Genomic DNA, 22,921 nt, shown 5'->3' with positions numbered 1-22,921 from the left:
AAAATCCTGTAACTCCCTTCCCAGCAGTACTGTGGGTGTGCCTACTCTAGATATACTCCAGTGGTTCAAGAAGGCAGCTCCCCATCACCTCCTTGAGGGCAATTATGGATAGCCAATAAATGTTGGTCTAGCCAGCGATGCCCACATCCTGTGTAAGAAGTAAGGAAAAAATCCTCAGCCATGCCCTGTGCCTCCATGTATAAATTCCCTTTTTGGTCTCTAATCAGCCTCACTCCTCCTTTTACCACTATCTTATTATTTATATTCTTCTAGAAACTCTTGTATGTTCACAGCCAGTAGGTTCTTATACTCTCACTTTGCTTCTTTTTTCTTTTTCAATTCCCTTCTGAACCTTCGATATTGAGCCTGATTCTCAATTGTATTATCCACTTGACATCTGTCATATGCACCCTTTTTCTGCTTCATCTTACACTCTATCTCGTTTGTCATCCAGGGAGCTCTGGATTTGTTTGCCCTACTTTTTCCCTGTCCTGGAACTATACCTTGACTGTACCCAAATTATCTCTTCTTTAAAGGCAGCCTATTGTTCAGTTATAGTTTTGCTTGTCAAACTTTGCTTCCAATTTATCTGGGCCAGATCCATTCTCACCCCATTGAAGTTGGTTGTCCTCCAATTAACTATTCTTACTCTTGATTGCTTCTTGTCCTTTTCCGTAGCCAACCTAAACCTTATGATACAATGACCACTATCCCTAAATGTTACCCTACTGACACTTGACCCATTTTCCCCAACTCATTCCCAAGAACCAGGTCCAGCAATGACTCCATTCCCGTTGGACTGGAAACATACTGATATGGAAAATTTCCCTGAACACACTGTAAGAACTCTTGGCCCTCACTGCCCCTTACACTACTATCCCTGTCCATATTCTGATAAACAAAAGTATTCCAGTATAACTACCCTTTAATTCTTTGTAATTTCCTTACAAATTTGTTCCTCTACATCTTTCCCACTAGTTGGTAGCCTACAGCCTACACTGAATAAGGTATTTATACCTCTTTGTTTCTTAGCTCTAGCTAAACATTCTGCCCTTGACCCCTCTGGAAAACCCTCTCTTCAGCACTGCAATGTTATCCTAATTCAATACTGCCATCCCTCCTCCTTTCCTTCCTTCCCATCTTTCCTGAATATCGTGTATCCTGGAATATTTAATACACAGTCCAGCCCTTTTTTGAATCTTTCTCCCTCCAGCGATAGTGCTATTGATGGTAAACGTAAATCACAGCTTTTGCCACCATACCATTCTGACTGGATAGACTAATCTCAGTTATCATGTTACATTTGAACAATTGTGCATCCATGTAATGTTGCCCATGTGTAGTTGCAATGTTGTGTTATTGCTGAGAAACTGGACTGAATGTGCATCTTGCAAATTATTACGTAAAATTTTAATTTTTGGGCATCAATCTCAAAACCTATACTCAAATACCGTAGGAAGCAATGGGCTTGTATTAAAATTATCTGGACAATCAGCAACTCTTGTTCTTATCAAATACTGAAGACAAGTCATCATAGAGACTGGGTGATCTTTGTCTCGGACACATATTTCTATATCCGCTGTCTCTAGCCACTAAAGTGCTACAGAAAATCCAAGCAAATGTGATTCTTCTAATCCTTTAATAAAAACAGAATATGCTACAAATACCTAGATAACTTTGTTTCTCTCTCTCTCAATAGAAGCTAACATTGCAGGTTGATAACCTTTCATCAGAACTGGAAAAAGTTAAGTTGTTAGCTGAATTGCTTCATGATAATGGTATCTCACCAAGAGTTTCAGCATTAAAATACATGGAATGGCTGAAAGTTGCTGTGGTTGAGTGATATATACCCACTAAACTTGACCAAAAATATTAGGGAATGTCCATTCTAGAGTAAGTAAGTTTTTGATGTGTTATGATCCAGTTAGGGACCAGTAACTTTTTGTTTCAAGTAGACAAAGTTTGAAATTCCAGGTACTTAGTAAGAGAATAAAGTCACAAGATTCCACTTTTTAAAACAAACAAAATAAACTTTAGCAAAGTAAAGCAATCTATAATATCTATCGTATTCTCTAACATTCAAAATTAACATGAGCTAAATATGAATTAGCAGGCAAACTGTGGTCAAACACACCACATTGCACATTAAATGGCAGCTGCGACAAAGATGGATGCCATGGATTTCTTAGAAACCTGCCCAGATGTCAGTGACCATTGTGAATCACAAAATCTCATTAAAATTCGGTTTCCCTCACAAGGGATTTAACTTTTCATTTTTGAAGATCCAACCTCTGAATTCCCTCAAAATCCGCTTTGACTCAGACTGCCTCAATGCTCACCTCAGTCTCTTCTCATTTACTTAAGTCTTAAGACTTCACAGTCTTATAGACTGTGTTCCACTGGATTTACAAAGCTGCACTACCGCCTCAATAACCAGCAAAACTCCAGCTCATTCACAGACATAAGCTTAACTAAGCTGGCACTGCCCCGGGTTTTTCAGAACTCGAGTATCCTGGCTGAAGCGAGCTATAAATGGCTCCCAGGAGTCCTGAACCTCAACTGTCTCCAGCACTGAACCAGCAACCTTCCGACACCTTCTCAGCTCCCAGAACTTTCTGTGAGTTACAAAACACATGAGAACAAACTGCAACTCTCAGCTGCACCGAATGGCTTCCAGTGCTTTCCTGAGCCTTAACAGCCTGGAGCCTGCTGATAGCAGCACCTTTTCAATATGGAGCCTCTTCCCCTGCTGCAGAACACTCATCAATTGAAACCAGAGCCTTCTTAAGCTCCACCCATCTCTATGACGACATAGCGTTTCAGGATTCACTGAATGCTTTTAAATTAATATAGCTCTAACTCCCAAAACAAAACATCTCTCTGGACTGCACTTCTTCGCAAGCAGTGTAGACATCAGATCTCCAGTTCTCCAGCTAAGTAAGCCCACCTGCTGTTTTATGGCTCCCATCTCTTCTATTCTGACCCTATTAAACAAACACAGGTAACCTCCTGAACTGCCAATTTCTTTTAGGCGTTCTGGTAATCTCTCAAGCCCAGCATTTTAGTTACCTTACCTGCACAACAACAATCCTTCCAGAATTAAACATTACCTCTCGTATATGTTAAAATGAAACATGAGCTAGATATTCATCACAGACAGTATGATAAGACAGTGTTAGTTTTCACATGTGCACTGACAGCACCCAGCATTACATAGCCACAACCTCTCCCAATCCCTCCACTGTTGCTAAATTATCAGACTGCTTATCCAAAATCCAAACTGGATGAGCAGAAATTTCCTCCAATTAAATATTGGAAAGACCAAAGCCATTGTCTTCAGACCTTGCCAGAAACTCTGTTCCTTAATTACTGACTCTATCCCTCTCCCTGGCAACAGTCTGAGGCTGAAACAGACTGTTTTCAAACTTGGTGTCATATTTGACCCTGAGATAAACCTCCAACCACACATCACGCCATCACTTAGACTACCTTTTTCCACCTCAATAACATTGCCTGACTTTACCTCTGCCTCAGCTCATATGCTGTGAAAACCCCTTTCCATGCTTTTGTCACCTTGAGTCTTGATTATTCGAGTGGACTCTTGGTTGGTCTCCCACACTCTACCCTCCATAAACTTGAGTCCAACCAAAACATTGACTGTGTCCTTAGTTGCATCAGGCCCCATTCACCCATCACCCCTGTATTCCCTGACCACCATTGGTTCCTGCAACAACTTGATTTTAAAATTCTCATTCTTGTTTTTAAATTCCTCAAAGGCCCCATCCTGTCTATCTCTGTAACCTTCCTCAGCTCAACAACCCTCTGAGATATTTGTACTCGTCTGATCCTGGTGGCCATACTGTCAGCTGTGTAGACCCTAAGCTTGGGAATTCCCTCACTAAACCTTTCCACCTCTCTACCTCTCTTTCTAGAGTGCTCCTTAAAACCTACCTCATTGACTAATGGCCATCTGTCCTAAGGGTTCAGAGCCCAATTTTGTTTTGTAACGTTTCTGTGAAGCGCCATGGGAAATTTTATTACTTTAAAAGCGGTATATAAATGCAAGTGGTTGATATTAATTACTGCCAATCAACCCATCTGACGCTAAAAGTCAACATTTACAGGTATGGAGTCTCATTCCTTCAGATTGTAGTTATTGTTGGGGATTTCAAATATCATTTTTGTTTTTCTTCGTCTTTGTCTCTTATCTCTAAAACCCAGCATTTCCCTTTATTGCTCTTTCTGTACCTGATTTGGCGTTGAATTAAATATTCTAATAGCTGGTTCCTAGTTGAGACTGCCCATTGATGATTCTTCAGTCTGATTGGTTAACAAAATATCAATTTGTTTGCCCTGCTCAAAAATCACAGAAGAGTGCTATGCCGCTTTGGCTCTCTAATTTTCAATAAGTTCGAGTGCAAAAACCCGTAACAAGTCTGTTTCCCAAGTGCAAGTGTAGTGAATGGTCAGCATTATTTGTTTACCCTAGATCTTTTGAGCTTTTTAGCTCTTGTGAACTCATTTATCATTGAAGTCAGCACCCTTTGTTGCTCTGGCTTCATTTTGCAAAGGTTAGTGACAGTCAGGCATAAGTCGTTATCTGATAGACGAAGTAGTGAAAACAAACTCGGGTTTTGTGTTAAGAGTTTGTTGCATTTTTTATTTTGGATAAGAATTCGCAACATGACTTTGATATAATTCCTCATGCCTATTGCCAAGAAGTAAGTACAATTCTAAAAGGGGTGCAGGAGCAGAGGAGTTTGGGTGTAAATGTGCATAAGTCATAAGACCATAAGATGTAGGAGCAGAAGTAGGCCATTCGGCCCATTGAGTGTGCTCCGTCATTCAATGAAATCATAGCTGATCTGATAATCCTCAACTCCACTTTCCTGCCTTTTCTCCATAACCTTTGATTGCTTTACTGATTATAAATTTGTCTGTCTCAACCTTGAATATACTTAACGACCCAGCCTCTACAGCCCTCTGAGGGAAATAATTCCAAAGATTCACTACCCTCTGAGAGAAGAAATTACTCCTCATCTCTGCTTTAAATGATAAGGGGACCAAAATTGTTCACTGTATTCTAGGTGTGGTCTAACTTGTGCCTTGTATAGTTTTAGCAAGACTTCCCTATTTTTATACTCCATTCCTTTTGAAATAAAGGCCAATATTCCATTTGCCTTCCCTATTACCTGTTGAACTTGTATGTTAGCTTTTTGGGATTCATGCACAAGGACTCCCAAATCGCTCTGTGCTGCAGCCTTCTGCAGTCTTTCTCCATTTAAATAATATTCAGCTCCTCTACTCTTCCTGCCAAAGTGCATAACCTCATGTTTTCCCACATTATATTCCATCTGCAAGGAATAGAAGTTGGTCATAGAAGGTAGTAGGACAGGTTGACAGAGTGGTTAATAAAACATACAGCATACTTGGCTTTATTAGTAGGGGAATAGAGTACAAAAGCAAGGAGGTTATGGTAAGCTTGCCTAGAATACGGTTTGGTCTCAACTGGAGTTTTGCATCCAGTTTTCGGCACCACTTGCATCTACCCGACGATGAGGAAAATTGCCCAGATATGTCCTGTCCACAAAGAGCATAACAAATCTAATCTGGCCAATTACCATTGACAATCCTATCAAGCAGAATTTACTCAGCAATAACTTACTCAACGACGCTCAGTTTGGGTTCTGCCAGAGTCACTCCGTTCCAGACCTCATTACAGCTTTGGTCTCAACATGGACTAAGGAGGTGAGGTGGGAGTGATTGCTGTTGACGTCAAGATGGCATTTGACTGAATGTGGCACCAAGGGACCCTAGAAAAATTGAAGTCAATGGTAATCAGGAAAAAAACTCTCCACTGGTTGGAATCATACCAAGCATGGTTGTCCAAGGCCAATCATCTCAGCCCCAGGAGTTCCTCAGTGTAGTGTCCTAGGCCCAACCGCCTTCTGCTGCTTCATCAACGACCTTCGCTCCATCATAAAGTCAGAAGTGGGGATATTTGCTGATGATTGCAAAGTGTTCAGTACCGTTCGCAACTCCTCAGATGTCGAAGCAGTCTATGGCTGCATGCAGCAAAGCCTAGGCAAAATTCATTCTTGGGTTGGTAAGTGGCAAGTAACATTCACGCCACACAAGTGCCAGGCAGTGACCACCTCCAACAAGAAAGAAAATAACCATCTCCCGCTTGATGTTCAGTGACATTACCATTGCTGAATTTCCCACTGTCAAATCTTGGGAGTTACCATTGACCAGAAACTGAACTGGGCTACTCATATAAATACTGTTGACACAGGTCAGAGTCTAGGAATTCTGCGGTGAATAATTTGTCTCTTGACTCCCCAAAACCTGTCCATCATTTACAAGGTACAAGTCGGGCATGTAATGGAAAACCCTCCACCTGCTTAGATGAGTGCAGCTCCAACAACATTCAAGAAGCTCAAATCCATCCAGGACATTCTCCACCAGTGCAGTGGCAGCAGCATATATCATGTACAAGATGCACAGCAGCAACTCTCCAAGCCTCCTTTTGACAGCACCTTCCAAACCCATGACCCCTACCACCTAGAAGGACAAAAGCAGCCAATGCATGGAAACGCCACCACCTGCAATTTTCCCTCCAAGCTGTATACCATTCTGACTTGGAACTATATTGCTGTTCCTTCACTGTTGCTGGGTGAAAATTCTGGAACTTTCTTCCTAACAGCACTGTAGGTGTACCTGCAAGAATTGGACTGCAGCGGTTCAAGAAGGCAGCTCACCACAACCTTCTCAAGGATAGTTGGGGTTGGGTCTTTCCAGCGATGCCTGGATCCCATGAACGAGTTTTTAAAAAAACTCCAAAGTGTACTGTGTTGTAGTATTCTTGAGCATATCTGAAAACAACCAAACAGTTTTGGTTATGGTCCTCATCAAAACCTTAATGAGACTAGAGTAGTGGACATGAAAACTCGACTCAACAGCACTAATTGATGTATCAATTGAAGAACAGGATTGAATATCTACGTGCCTATAGAAGCAGATGATGTATAGAACACAGTTAATCCATTGCTGGTAAGTCTGTGGAATGTACTTGTTTAGATTTGGAAATACGGTTTGTAATTGAGATGAAAAGAGCTATGAATGCTGGTGTCTGAAATAGAAATGGAAAATGCTAGACATTAACAGGCTGTGAATTAGTTTCTGAAAGAAAAAGATAGTTTAACGTTTTGGGTGTGACCCATCATTATATTCTAAATGACAGTGCACTTTGGAGTGCCTTACAATATAGTCACAAACCCAAGGGTAGAGATGCCCCATATAAAAAGCTGTGGCCTTGAAATTCCACCATGGGATGTTACTATGTTAACACTTAACGTGCTTGTTTAAATTTTCTCTCTCCATTAATTCAGTCAAGCCGTTTACTCATTTCAAATAAATGAAAGTCTGAAATAAAAACAGAAAATGCTAGAAGTGCACTCCAAGTCATTCAAATAAGTAAAAGCTCCTGCTATATGGAAATTCAGGTGAATATTAAGCATTTGTATCCTTATGTACTGTGGTATAATTTCAAGGTCAGAATGATTTTGTTACCCTTAGAGATTAATTTGTTCATATGTTCACATCAGAATTTTTAAAAGGTAGGAATCTACTTCTGTAGCAATTGCTTGATTTGGGTAAGGAGTGGTATTGCAATTTAACTTGCAGTTTGTAGGAAATATCATTGCTTTTGTATTAGTTGTTGTCTCATGGGGTTACTTGCAAAGAATCTGGATCAAGAGTAATCCTCAGGCAAATGGTACAGAGCAATCACAATGAGTCAAACTCGGATGACATGAAATTCTCGTTATGTTAAAGTCCTCAGCCATTCCTGTCATTTGTCCACCATTATGAAACACAAAGCGAACTTCTTGGAACAGTTTGACAAACAGGCATCCTCTCAGCAAGGATGAGGATGAGAATGGCTGCCTATCCCGACATTGAAGAAGCTCTGCTAATGTGGTTCGAGGCAGCCCGAGCAAAGAACATTCCCATTTCTGGTCCAATTCTGCAGGAAAGGGGAGTTACCCTGGCAAAGAAGCTTGGCCAGATGAAGTTCACCTGCAGCAACAGATGCCTAGACTGACTCAAGACAAGGCACAGCATTAAAGGTGAAACATGTAATGATGGAAAGCAAAGCAAGGAACATGTCACTGCTGTGGTCTGTGTCAACATGGATAGCACCCAAATGTTGTAGTCTTTTGTGATAGGAAAGTCCAAGAAGCCACTTTGCTTTGAGAATGTCAGGACACTACCCACATAGTACTAGACTAACAAAACTGCCTGGATGACCTGCAGCATTTTTCAGGCATGGATCAGAAAAGTGGACAAAACATATCAATGACAGAAAAGGAAGATTGTCATCATTACAGATAACAGATGCCCTGCGCACCCTGACATAGCTGGCCTGAAGAAGATGAAACTGTTTTCTTGGCCCCCCAACACTGGCCATCTCCAGCCAAGGGATCAGGGATAACTAGGAACCTGAAAACCCACTACTGACAGCAGCTGATCTCTCAGGTCATCGAGGTTATCGATAAGAAGCAGGAATTTAACCCAACTATACCAGAAAACATTTTCATGAAGGAAAAGGCGTGGAAGATGGGGATGGAAGCCACGATTGCCAACCACTTCCACCACGCTGGATTCAAACATGTTACGACTGCACAAGATGTCAAGAACATGGATGAACAGGGTGAGGCCAACCAACCTGATGACGAGGCACTTCTTGCTCTCCTGCAGGACACTGGCATGGAAATTCCAGCAGAGATAACCATGAAAATTTACGGGGAAGTGGGCAATGCCATACAATGCATGATGGAACTGACAGATGATGCTATCATAGATGCAAATGAGGAGGCCTATGTGTAGGGTGGGAGTGTGGGTGTCAGGATGACCCCGAAGAGTCTGATGAATGCCGGCCTGCTTGTCCGCCAGTTTCCCTAGCCGAGGCCGTAGAGATGCTCCAGGATTTCGCACTGCAGCACAAAAATACCAAAAACATCTTTGACTGCATTGAAGACATGGACTGCATCATGCATGTCTGAAAACAACATGCTAAGTAGAAAAGGATTACAGAGTCTTTCCAGAACTAACTCCTGGCCTTTTTCAATACAAAACCCCTGCCTTTTGCAAGTCAGGCCATTATAAGGTGGGAACAAATTAAATACAGATCTTTTAACACGTTTATTGTTTTTGTGTTTTCATTTGGCATTTGAATCTTGTTTTGAACATAGACCGGGTTTATAGGCATACTGGGTTACATAGAGACACATTCATGTGAGAATGGGACCTCCTCAGCTATTGCAAAGCTGTGCCTAACACATATTTGGAGGGGTATCCCCTGGGATTGGACTCATCGAGATTTTACAGTATTAGAGATAATTAGACAAGTGAATATGATGCATTTGTCATTTTGGAGTCATTGGATTGTAAGTTCAGAGCTCCTGGGCTTCGTATTGGGGGTGGGGGCCTGCACTGGGAAGTATCCGAAAAATGCGATTTAAATCGCAAAGTTCTAACTGAATAGCACCAGTAGATACCCAGAAAAGATTGGCAGGGTTAAAAGCACTTCTTCTAACTTCTGGGTTACTATCGTAGAGACCCAGACCACCACCACCCCCCGCCCCCCACCATGGGCCTCCCTCCCACCACGGGCCTCCCTCCCACCACCTGACTACCCCCTTCTCCCATGGGACTCCCCAAAACCCTGATATCAGGGACTGATCTCTCATGCCCCCCCAGGCATGGCCCAAGGCCTGACACCCACACCCCCACCCTACACATAGGCCTGACCCAACCTCCCACGCGCTTGGGCCAATCCTGACCGCTGGCTGCGTGTCCCTGCCCCCTGCAACCTCTAGCTGGCCTGCTCCCCCACCCCAGCCCCTGGTGCGCACCTCCTGACCTCTGGCTGGCCTGCCCCTGTCCCCCCGACCTCTGGTTGGCCTTTTCCTTCCCCCTTCCGACCTCTGGCACGCCCCCTGACCTCTGGCTGGCCTACCCCTGCCCCCCCCCCCAACCTCTGGTTGGCCTTTTCCTCCCCCTCTGACCGGCCTGCTCCTCCCCATTCTGATCTCTGGCCCTCCCACCCCAAACTCACCTTAGACACTTAGCTTCTTCTTGGCCTGTTAAGGACTTTTAAATTTCAATGGATCTTTAAACTTACCTGGTTTAGGGCTAGTATTGTAAAAAAATGGTACGTGGCCTCCTTCACTTCAATGACGCTGGGCCCCGGGGATGCAATGCTCTGTCTTGATCTCACCCAGCCTGAGTTGGAAAGTAGGATGAGATAGGATCAAAATAAAATTGATGGAGGTAATTGGGCACAAAGTGGCAATCTGATGCTGATTGCCACTCTGCAGAAGTTAAGTATGCTTATAATCCATTTTAAATTCCAGTGTGCACATTTATGGTGTAAGCTGTAAATGTAAACTTGTTCATTTGTAATTATATCCCCTTACTACAGATCCTCCACAGGCAGTGGGGGTAGTTACATAGAATATGGAAATGAAAATTTAGAATGGAAAGCTAACTGCAGCATATAAACATAAAAAATTGGTAGAAGTTCCTACAGTTGTAAGATTTTTAATATAGGTAGATAATTCAGATACATTCACAGAAAAAAATTAAGGTACATTGTGCAGAAATTGGATTTTAATTGAACTGTCATTTATTTTAGACATTGTTCATTGTGGTTTTAGGCTGGAGATGAATTCTGTTGGGATATGACACATATCTTGAATTTAGTACAACCACACTTGGGATCTGGGATTTCTTTATTTTTGTCAGATGGATCTTGTAAAATAATTCAAAAATATGAGAGAATTTTATTTTTGTAGCTTTATGTCTGTTACACTGCTGCGACATTACTTTTATAAAGATAATTACATGTTGTATTGCTGAACTGCCCAGATTTAATAAGAAGTAGCTAGTGTCACTGTTGTACTATCACAGACTGAATAGTAGTGACTATTTTGTGAATTGAGTTCTTTCTGTGCAGGACATGTAGAAAATGAAGAACAATACACACAAGCACTTGAGAAATTTGGCGGTAACTGTGTCTGCCGTGATGATCCTGATCTGGGTACAGCTTTTCTGAAGTTTGCTGTCTTCACTAAAGAGTTAACTGCACTTTTCAAAAATCAGGTAAGGCTGTAAACTTCAATCTCTGTGCATCTGAATTCTTGACAGACTGGCTCGACAGTTACAATTATGCATATAAAAAAATTATGAGGCAAGTGCTAGCCCCAGCTGCTCTGTCTTTTTACCACTATGAAACTGACCAACATATATATCTTCCAGACAGGAGTGACCAGCCGACCTCGACACAAAATCAGTGTTGAATACTACTTTGGTGTTGAGGTCAAATAGTGATCCCTGCTTCGAAATTTCTGTTTATATCTCTTCGTATTCTTACTGGCACCAGCTGACACTAACTAATCCAGGAAGAAACAATTTTATATTGCAACCTTTGATAACCAGATTGTGGAATTAAATCTTCCAGTGACAGAGATCTGGAAATAATTTCTAGCATTGAAAGCTGTATCCACCAATTAACAAATCATGACTAAATACCAAATGATGGACTACATCAAGTTTTCTAAGTGTAAGGCAGACACACAGTGTCTAAGTAGATTATCTCCTTTCAATTTAGCATGTTGTATTTGCTGATCAAAATGTGGTCTCCTCTACATTGGGGAGATCAAACATAGATTAGGTGAGCACTTTGCAGAACACTTCCATTCAGTTGGCAAGCATGACCCCCAGTTTCTAGTTGACCATTTTTATTTGCCCCCTTGTTCCTACTCTGACCTTTCTGTGCTCAACTTCTTCCAGTGAAACTCAACATAAGCTTATGATACAGCACCTCACCTTTCGAATGGCCACCTTACAGCCTCCTGGTCTCAACATTGAATTCAACAATTTTAGGGCATAACTTCCCTCCCCATTGTGTTTCCTTTTTTTTTGCAGGTTTTGTCTTTTCTCCCTTGATTCTCCTAGTTTTCTGCTTTTTGGTAGCAGCTGTTCATCATTCTGCCATACTTTCTTTAGACACATGTTTTGTTTCGTGTCCCACTGCCATTCCCTTTGGCCCTGCACCATGAACCCTTGTATCATTTAATCTCTCTGTTGCCTTCCACTCTATCACAGACCTTCCTCTTCAGTTTAGAAAGTGGCGCCATTTATGTATTTGGAGGCAGCACTTGATGTTTCACCAGGAATTATGTTAACAGCACTCCACACATGCCTCATTAAACACACAGTAAATAATTCTTGGTGAAATACTAAGCCTTGATATCTTTCCAAAGTAAACTGCAAACTCTGTTCATAAACTTACTGATGTGGAGCCCTAGATTATTTCTAAATATTATGTTAGAAAATAGATAGAGTTTAAGTAAGCTATATGTGTATTTGGGTGTGTTAGGAATAAGGTATATCTTTAAGTTAAGCTTAATTTGTATTTCTTTATTTGTGGGTTAGAAGGATGAAACCTGAGTTTTAGTTTCACTTTAAAGGATGCCTGCATTTTAAGAGATTTTATGACTCTCGAAGGGGAGTTAAAACAAACCAAGTAGAAAAAGCTGTGCTGTTGCCTTGCAACAGAAGTCCAGAGAGGGAGGACACACGCACAGACATACAGAAAAACAAAAGCGGTTTGAGTTCAGTTGGTCAGTGTGCTCTAAAATTGAAAGTTGTTGTCAGCAGAAGCAGCATAGGAGAGGAAAGATAGCAAGTCCCAAAATAATGTTGGAAGCTAGCTGCCAGGAGAAGCAGGACACGGGAGAGGGAACTGCAGGAAGCTGTTTCCAAAAACTAAAGAAGAAAGTCCCCAAAACCAGGGAGCGGAACAGGAGAAAGTCCCAAGGAAACCTTCTAGTCAAAGGAAGAAAAGGAGGCTGGAAAAGGTCCTGTTAAGTGAGGTTAAGAGTGAGGAGCAGAGCAGCCAAAATTAGAAGAGAGAGCAAGTGACTCTGGAAGGCATAGAAATTATAGGCCAGTTAAGGCACAAGGGAGTTTGGCAAGGTTGGGTGGTATTTATTTTAATGCAAGGAGTCTGACGAATAAGGCAGATGAGTTGAGGGCACAAATTAACACATGGCAGTATGATGTCTTTGCTGTCACACAGACATGGTTGAGAGAGGGGCAGGACTGGCACCTCAATATTCTAGGATATAGGGTCTTCAGGTGAGACAGAGAAGGTAAAAGAAGAGGGGGTATCGCAATATTGATCAAGGAATCAATTACAGCAGTAAGGAGGCATGACATCTTAGAAGGCTCCTCAAATGAAGCCATATGGGTAGAACTGAAAAACAAAAAAGGAGCAATCACATTGGGGGCCTATAGTACACTCCCAGCAAACAGTCAGAGAGAAATAGAAGATCAGATATGTAGGCAAATTTCAGAGACGTGCAGAAATAATAGGGTAATAATAGTGGGGGATTTCAACTTCCCCAACATTAACTGGATTAGCCATAGTGTGATAGGTTTAGAGGGAGCGGAATTCTTAACATGCATTCAGGAGAGCTTTTTAAGCCAGTACGTAGAAGGTCCTACAAGAGAGGGGGCGGTCCTGGACTTAATTTTAGGGAATGAAGCTGGGCAAATGGTAGAAGTATCAGTGGGGGAGCATTTTGCAGATAGTGATCATAACTCCGTTAGATTCAAGGGCTGTTATGGAAAAGGACAAGAATGGGCCAGAAATCAGAGTTCTAAATTGAGGGAAGGCCGATTTTAATAAGATCAGTTGTGATTTGGCCAGGGTGGACTGGGAGCAGCTACTTTTAGGTAAATCTGCGTCAGAGCAGTGGGACTCATTCAAGAAGGAAAAAGGGAGAGTACAGCGCCAACATATTCCAGTAAAGATAACGGGTGCGACCAACAAATCCAGGGAACCCTGGATGTTGAGGGATATACAGGATTGGATAAAGAGAAAAAGGGAGGCTTATGGCAGATACTGAGGGCTCAAAACAGCGGAAGCCATGGAGGAGTATAGAATGTATAGGGGGGAACTTAAAAAAGAAATTAGGAGAGCAAAAAGGGGGCATGAAAAAACATTGGTAGGTAAAATAAAGGAAAATCCAAAGTTATTTTACAGGTACATTAAGAGTAAGAGGATAACTGGGGAAAGAGTAGGGCCCATTAAAGACCATAGTGGAGCCGGAAGACGTGGGTAGGGTTCTAAGTGAATACTTTGTGTCTGTGTTCACAAGTGAGAGGGACGACATGGGTATGGAATCAGGCAGAGGGACTGTGATATAATTAAACAAATTAGCATAGAAAGGGAGGAGGTTCTAAGTGGTCTGGCAGGCTTAAAAGTAGATAAATCTCCAGGCCCGGATGAAATCTATCCCAGGCTGTTGAGTGAGGCAAGGGAGGAGATAGCAGGGGTGCTGGCAATAATTTTCAATACCTCTCTGGCTACAGGCGAGGTGCCAGACGACTGGAGGACAGCCAATGTGGTACTGTTATTCAAGAAGGGAGTAAGGGATAAACCAAGGAACTACAGGCCAGTCAGTCTAACCTCAGTGGTGGGGAAATTATTGGAAGCAATTCTGAGGTACAGAATTAATCCACACTTGGAGAAGCAGGGAATAATCAAGGACAGTCAGCATGGCTTTGTTAACGGGAGGTCATGCCTGACTAACTTGATTGAATTTTTTGAAGAGGTGACCAGGTGTGTAGGTGAGGGCAATGAATTTGACGTAGTCTACTTGGACTTCAGCAAGGCTTTTGATAAGGTCCCGCATGGGAGACCGATAATGAAGGTAAGAATCTATAGGATCCAAGGCAATTTGGCAAATTGGATCCAGAATTGGCTGAGTGTCAGGAAGCAGAGGGTGAAGGTTGAGGGGTGTTTTTGTGACTCGATGCCTGTGGCCAGTGGGGTTCCACAGGGATCAGTGTTGGGTCCCTTGCTGTTTGTGGTATATATAAATGATTTAGTCTTGAATGTAGGAGAGTTGATCAGTAAGTTCGCGGATGACATGAAAATTGGTGGGGTAGTAAATCATGAGGAGGATAGCCTTAAATTACAGGAGGTTATAAACGTGCTGGTCAGATGAGCTGATCAGTGGCAAATGGAATTTAATCTGGATAAGTGTGAGGTGATACACTGGGGCAGGACAAACAAGGCACGGGAATACACAATGAATGGTAAGACCCTGGGAAGTACCTAGGATCAGATGGTGTGCATGTGCACTGGTCCCTTAAGGTAGCGGGACAGGAAGCTAAGGTGGCTAAGAAGGTATACGGGATACTTGCCTTTATTAGCTGAGGCATAGAATATAAGAGCAGGGAAGTTATGCTGGAACTGTATAAAACGCTGGTTAGGCCACAGCTAGAGCATTATGTGCAGTTCTGGAATCCGCATTATAGGAAGGATGTGATTGCACTGGTAAGAGTGCAGAGGAGATTTACCAGGATGTTGCCTGGACTGGAGAGTTTTAGTTATGAGGAGATATTGGATAGACTGGGGTTATTTTCCTTGGAGTAGAGGAGATTGAGGGGGGACATGATTGAGGTGTATAAAATTGAGGGGCATAGATAGGGTAGACAGGAAGGAACTTTTCCCCTTGGTGGAGGGATCAATAACCAGGGGGCATAGATTTAAGGTAAGGGGCAGGAGGTTTAGAGGGGATGTGAGGAAGAATTTTTTCACCCAGAGGTGGGAATCTGGAACTCACTGCCTGAAAGGGTGGTAGAGGCAGAAACACTCATAACATTTGAGAAGTATTTGGATGTGCACTTGCGATGCCATGGCATACAAGGCTATGGGCCTAGTGCTGGAAAATGGGATTAGAGTAGTTAGGTACTTGTTTGACCGGTGCAGACTCGATGGGCCGAAGGGCCTTTTTCTGTGCTGTAGACCTCTATGACTCTAAAGGCTCCAAGCTTAGAGGGAGAAGCTGCAAGACGCAGATTTAATAAAATAAAAGCTTGCGAGAAGCCAGAAGATCCAAGGAGATGACTGAAGTTCTGTAACTCTTTACTTTGGGCATGTGAAGCAGTGGTGGTCTGTAGGCATGGCTGAGCATTTGAGAGAGTGCGTAGAAGGAAGCTTGAATGCATGTGCGACCTAGGGGAGAGGGACATTGGAGGGAGAGTTTGAAACCCTGGAGGTGGACCCTTGCGGAAGGCACTGAGAGAAAGTGTTGTTTGGGAGAAGATTCCAAAGCGGGTTCTTCAAGAGTGGAGATTGGAAACCCTCATGTGAAAGATGGAGTTCAGTGAGACCAGTTGGCTCACGGTGTGACAAGCGTCTAGGGGGAGTTGGAGAGATCATAGCATCTGTTTGGAGTGGCATCTGTCGTTTGGTTTCAGAGTGTGGTGTATCTGACCACAGATCGCCTATTGGTTTACATGGACTGTGAACATTAGGGTACAAAGATAGCTTTTGTAACTTGTGTTATCCTTACAAATCTGTCTATGTCTGTAAAGGTATAGTTGTGGATAAAGGAGTATTGTATTATAGTTCATCTTTTCCCGTTTAATAAATGTTTTATTCTTTTGTTAAAACTTCATCAGCTGACTTCTGTGACTGTTTAGTAGCCACTCTCCATGTATCTAAACAAAAATTAAAAGTTAAGATCTGTCAAGCCGGGTTCCACCCTGGCGTCTGACTTGTCCAGTAGTAACATCAACTGAATCATAACAATGTGTAAATAAGTGGATTAGATGTTTTTAAGGAATGATTTTCTTGGTTTTCCCTTTGCCTCAGTGCTGGACAGGAACCTGTTGAGGCTCAGGCACAGCAGAATTTCCTGCCACAGTCCTGTAACATGGCCAGAATGCATCCTTGTCAGCAGGAACCAGAAGGCCTCCAGGTGTCAGAAACTGCTGTGCTGCGCAAGGAGATGTCAGGCACTTAGCTGTGTGAATTTTTTTTAGCTTGTTTCTGGATCTCTTAGTGTAAACTGTATGCCATTTCTAGGGACACCCCTGTTTCTAGGTGCCGAGGACAATAAGTGCAGCAAAAAGATGCAGAAGGCCTGTATGCCCACATTATGTATGTTGTTGCTTTTTAACTCTTTGACTTGGAATATGATGCAAGTGTATGCATGATGGAGAGAAAACAAACCTTTTTGCACATCAAACATTTGTAAATTATAAGTACAATTTACATAATCCAGATTGTTGAAATAGAAAAGTTGACCCTCTTCCCTGAAAGGATCTATCTGAAACCAGTCTTTTTTCCCTAATATGAATCAGTTTGTTATGAAATCCACACAATTATTTTGATCCACAGTTTTTAGCATTCACCTCTCATCAAATCCTTAAGCCCACCACTTCCAAATGCTTTCAATAGTTGAAAAAGTACTAGCGGGGACAAACATGTTTCAAATTATTGCTGTGCAAATCTTTCCTAGGAAGCTACATTGTCCTTTTAAATTGCGAATGTCAAGTAATTCATCCAAAATGGTTCATTAGTATGGCTATATTATGCAACTTCTGAGGCTTTGTGCATTCTGAGGTGTTTGCAGGGATTTTCTATAATGGCAGTATACAGGAAGTACTTGCTGGCAACTGCTATAATTGTAGCATTTAACATCTGATATTTATCATCTCACAGATTCAGAATATGAACAATATCATCACTTTTCCTCTGGACAGCTTACTGAAAGGAGATCTAAAAGGAGTTAAAGGGGTAAGACTTTAGTATCTTTATTTTGTAGTTCTCTTTATCAAACAAAAAGCTCCTAATTGCTTCCAGTTTGAAGATTTGTGAATAGTATATGATTTTTTTAAACCAATCCCATGTAGCAAAGATCAAGGGGACTATGAATCAAAAGACCAGTTAGAATGCAAGTTTTGTTTTCCACAATGTTGCTTTTACACAATGTGCAGAATATTACAAAAAAAAACCTCAAGAATCAGTAAATGTTTGCCCTGGAGCTGCAGGATCTTGAATTGCCCCATTTCCTAACTTACACACAATTACACAGAATTGTACACCATAGAAACATGCCTGCATCCATGTTTATGCTCTGCATGAACCTCCTCCCATCTAATTTCATCTCCCCTAATCAACATATCACAGGAACATAGTAACAGGAGTAGGTTGTTCAGCCCCTTGAACCCATTCTGTTATTCAGTGAGATCATGGCTGCTCTGCATCCAAACTTCATCCATCCCCCTTGGCTCCATATCCCTTAATATACTCGGCCAACAAAATCTATAAATCTTGGATTTAAGATTAATTGAGCTAGCATTTTCTGCTTTTTGTGGGAGAAATTTCCATACTTTACCACTCTGTGTGAAGGATTATTTCTCAAATTCTCTCCTGAATTACCTGGCTCTGATTTTAAGGTTATGTCCCCTTTTCCTGGACTATCCCAGCAGAAGTGGGTTTTTTTTCTGCATCTACCCTAATTTCTTTCAAGATATGAAAAAAAACTCAATCAAATCACCCCATGATATTCTATATCCTTCTAGTCCTTCCTCCCTCAGTTACTTATCCAATTTTCCCATAAATGCATCTATGCTAACCACTTCAACATGTCTATCTGGTACTGGGTTCCACACTCTCAACTTTCCCTTGAATTCCTGAAATAGGCATGCATTTTTAACCATAATTTACTCATTGCTTCTAGAATATTAGTGAGGTAATGTATAGCAAGGTTTAAATGGTGCTTTCTGCTGCATTTTCAATTTCAATTTTCCAATTTCAGTTTCACTTTATTGCCCATACGGAAATTCATTTTGAGTACATTGCTTGTTCATTTAAAAAATTACATATAACTGAATGGCAACATTAAAAGAAAGAAAATTGCCTTATCAAGAGGTCTAACTTTAATTAATATATTTATTTAAAACTATTCCAATGCATTAAAATAATCAGTCAATGAGTCCTACCCTGAGTGTGTATTTTCATCCATGCATCAAACCCCTGTTAAAAGCCCTTATACAGAAGGGCGCAGACAAGTTCAAGAACAGATTTGCCTGCGGTCTGAGGGATTGTAGCCTTTTCCCTGAACACAACCAGCCGTAACACTGAAACAATAGGTGTTTCTTAGTGTTCATGACACTTTAAGGTACCACACATATGGCTACTTAATAAGATAAGAGCCCATGGTGTTGGGGTAGTATATTAGCATGACTAGAGGACTGACTAACTAATAGAAGACAGAATTGGGATATGAGAGGGCATTTTCAGGATGGCAACCTGTAACTAGTGGAGTGCTACAGGGATCAGTGCTGGGGCCACAATTTTTTACAATATATATTAATGACTTGGATGAGGGAAATGAATGTACTATCGCCAAGTTTGCAGATGACACAAAAATAGGTGCGAAGGAAATTGGTGAGGATGACACAAAATGTCTGCAGAGGGATATCGACAGGTTAAGTGAGTGGGCAAAGACGTGGCAGATGGAATATAATGTGGGAAGGTGTGAGGTTATGCACTTTGGCAGGAAGAATAGAGGAGCTGAATATTATTTAAATGGAGAAAGACTGAAGAAAGCTGCAGCACAGAGGGAGTTGGGGGCCCTCGTGCATGAACCCCAAAAAGCTAGCATACAAGTTCAGCAGGTAATAGGTAAGGCAAATGGAATGTTGGCCTTTATTTCAAAGGGAATGGAGTATAAAAATAGGGAAGTCTTGCTAAAATTATACAGGGCACTAGTTAGACCACACCTAGAATACTGTAAACAGTTTTGGTCCCCTTATCTAAGAAAAGATATACTGGCAATTGAGGGAGTCCAGAGAAGGTTCACTAGTTGTTCCTGGGGTTGGAGGGGTTTTCTTATGAGGAGAGGTTGAGTTGGTTGGGCCTGTACTCATTGGAGTTTAGAAGAATGAGAGGCGACCTTATTGAAACATATAAGATTCTTAGGGGGCTTGACAGGGTAGATGCTGAGAGGTTGTTTCCCTTTGTGGGAGAGTCTAGGACCAGGGAGCATAATCTCAGAGTAAGTGGGGGGCGCCCACTTGAAACAGAGATGAGGAGGAATTTCTTCTCTCTCAGGGTAGTCAATCTGTAGAATTCTTTACCGTAGAGGCTGGGTCGTTAAGTATATACAAGGCCAAGTTAGGCAGATTTTTAATCAGTAAAGGAATCAAAGATAACGGGGAGAAGGCAGGAAAGTGGAGTTGAGGATTATCAGAGCAGCCATGATCTCATTGAATGGCGGAGCAGACTCGATGGGCTGAATGGCCTACTTCTGCTCCTGCGTTTTATGGCCTTTACTTTCGTCGAGAGCAGATGTGGCCAAGAAAGATCTGCTCATCAAATAACCTTCCTGCCTGGTTCAATAATTGCTGTACTCCTAAAGTGTCTGCTTTCCTAAGACAACAGTACCAAGCGCAACATCCAAAAAGGATAGCATTCTCAACTACAGCAGTTTAAAATAGTTTCATGATTATTGCTGATAAAAGAGATTTCTAAGCTTTTCACCTGGTACTCATCAGGACATTCTCAAGAATACCAAATATGAAGGGGAAAACAACAATTTATACTGTCTGTGAAGAGAGCGCTGATTGGCAAATGTCGTTGCCATGAAGAATGCAGCACTGATAACTGCCAAGCATTGTTTGAAATTTAAACCAGGCAGCTTGACCCTGATTGATCAATGCATTTCCCTGAGGAATGAGTCAGCGAATGGCTATCACTTATTTTGTTTAACTGAAACAGGCACAATGTATGTATATGTTCTTTCTGTCTGCAAAGAACAGGGCCCTGTGTATTAATATATGTAACTTCCAGTACATGCAAATGCACCACATTGTGAGCCTGACAATTTCAAATTGGTTGTCAGCGTAAATGTTAGCACACTGAGGATTATTTAGCAAATGTCGTCCAAGCGTGGAATCACACCAAATATTGGACACTGTGTTTTGAGTTTTGCAAGCACGGGCTGGTTGGATACGGTCTGTACCCTGCCAGTTGCGTACAGCGGCTGGGACATGCTGTTTGATACGATCTGCCAGTCTTTGGGATGCATGGCCTACAAACCTAGCATCACACTGGCACTGAAAGTCATATATTTGTGTGATAGGCAGAACATGTCCTGCCATCTTCAATGACTTACATACATATACACTGAGGTCCCTCTGTTCCTGCATCTCCCTTAGAGTTTCTCCCTTTAGTTTATACTATCTCTCCATATTCTTCCTCCCAAAATGGATCACCTCACACTTCTCTGCCTTGAACTTCATCTGCCTCTTGTCTGCCCAATCCACCAACAAGTCTATGTCCTTTTGAAGTTCAAGACTAACCTCATCACAGTTGGCAACGTTTCTAACCTGGGTATTATCTGCAAATTTTGAAATCATGCCCTGAACACTGCAGTGTAGGTCATTTATATATATCAGAAAGAGCAAGGGTCCCAACACTGACCCCTGGGGAACTCCACTACAGACCTTCCTCCAATCTGAAAAACAACTATTTATCACCACTCTGTTTCCTGTCACTCAGCCAATTTCTTACCTAAGTGCCTACTTTCCCTTTTATTCCATGAGTTATAATTTTGCTCTCAAGTCTGTTGTATGGCACTGTATCAAATGTCTTTTGAAAATCCACATATACCACATCAACAGCGTTGCCCTTATCAACCTTCTCTGTTACCTCTTCAAAGATCTCCAGCAAATTCGCTAAATATCATTTTCCCTTAATGAATCCATACTGGCTTTCCTTAATTGTCCTGCACTTGTCTAAATGATTAGTGATTTTGTCCGAACTATAATTTCCAGAAGTTTCCCTACTATTGAAGTCAAACTGATTGGTTTGTAGTTGCAAGCTTTATCCTTCCACCCCTTTTTGAACAAGGATGTAATATTCGCAATTCTCCAGTTCTCTGGCAGCACCCCTGTGTCTAAAGAAGACTGAAAGATTATTACTTGTGCCTCTGAAATTTCCACTCTCACGTCCCTCAGTACCCTTGGATGCATCTCATCTGGTCCTGGTACCTTATCTATTTCAAGTAAAGATAGCCTTTCGAATACCCCTCCTTCTCGATTGTAAATTCTTCGAGTATACCGGTTATCTCCTCTCTCACCTCAGCCGGGGTAGCACCTTCTTCCTTTGTAAAGACGGGTGCAAAATACTCATTTAATACCTCGCTATTTCTTCTGCCTCCATGTGCAAGTCCCCTTTTTATTCCTAATCAGCCCCACTCTTATTATTTATATGGTAATAGAAGACCTTGGTATTCCCTTTTATGTTAGCTGGTAGTCTCATTTCATGCTCTGTCTTTGCTTTTCTTATTAGTTTTTTTCTTTCCCTCTGGTCCTTTATATTCAGCCTGATTCTCCATCGTGTTTTTCAACTTGACATCTGTCGTACGCGCACTTCTTCCTTTTCATCTTCACCTCTATCTCTCTCGTCATCCAGGGCACTCTGGATTTATTTTTCCTACCTTCCCCCTTCTAGGGAATATACCTTGACATTGCCTGCAATACTTTTTCTGTGAAGGTGGCCCACTGTTCAGCCATTGTCTTCCTGCCAACATTTGATTCCAATTCACTCAACTCAGATTCATTCTCACCTCATCGAAGTTGGCTTTCCCCAATTAATTACCCCTGCTCTGGATTGTTCCTTGCCCTTTTCCATGGCCAACCTAAACCTTATGATACAACAGTCACTGTACCCTAAATGCTCTCCATAATATTTTATCCACTTGGGCCAGTTCATTCCCCAGTACCAAGTCCAACAGTGCTGGCCTTCTCATTGGACTGGAAACATACTGCTGAAGAAAATTATCTTGACAACATTCCAGGAACTCTCACCCCTCTTCTCCCTTTGCACTATTCCTATCCCAGTCTATATTTGGATAGTTGAAGTCCCCCATTATAATTACCCTGTAATTCTTGCACCTCTCAGTCATTTCTTCACAGATTTGTTTCTCTACGTCCCTTCCACTAGTAGATTCACAAATTATTGCCCAGTTGGAGTTATCCTTAC

At 41.8% G+C, this 22,921-nt stretch overlaps 1 protein-coding gene across 2 annotated transcripts in view; it reads left to right on the top strand.

Moving 5' to 3' along the window:
* The window catches only part of asap2a (ArfGAP with SH3 domain, ankyrin repeat and PH domain 2a), a 211,086-nt gene that overhangs the window by 96,137 nt on the left and 92,028 nt on the right, over nucleotides 1–22,921 (top strand). For both annotated transcript variants that reach the window (XM_078541632.1, XM_078541631.1), the window contains exons 3-4: nucleotides 11,021–11,166; nucleotides 17,591–17,665. In XM_078541632.1, coding sequence (XP_078397758.1) covers nucleotides 11,021–11,166; nucleotides 17,591–17,665 — 221 coding nt within the window. The remainder of the gene's footprint in view (nucleotides 1–11,020; nucleotides 11,167–17,590; nucleotides 17,666–22,921) is intronic.

The sequence above is a fragment of the Cetorhinus maximus genome, chromosome 5 (genome assembly GCF_964194155.1).
Source record: "Cetorhinus maximus chromosome 5, sCetMax3.hap1.1, whole genome shotgun sequence".
NCBI lineage: Eukaryota > Metazoa > Chordata > Chondrichthyes > Lamniformes > Cetorhinidae > Cetorhinus > Cetorhinus maximus.
Note: the sequence above shows the minus strand (reverse complement) of the source record. Positions and strands in the feature narration are given on the sequence as shown.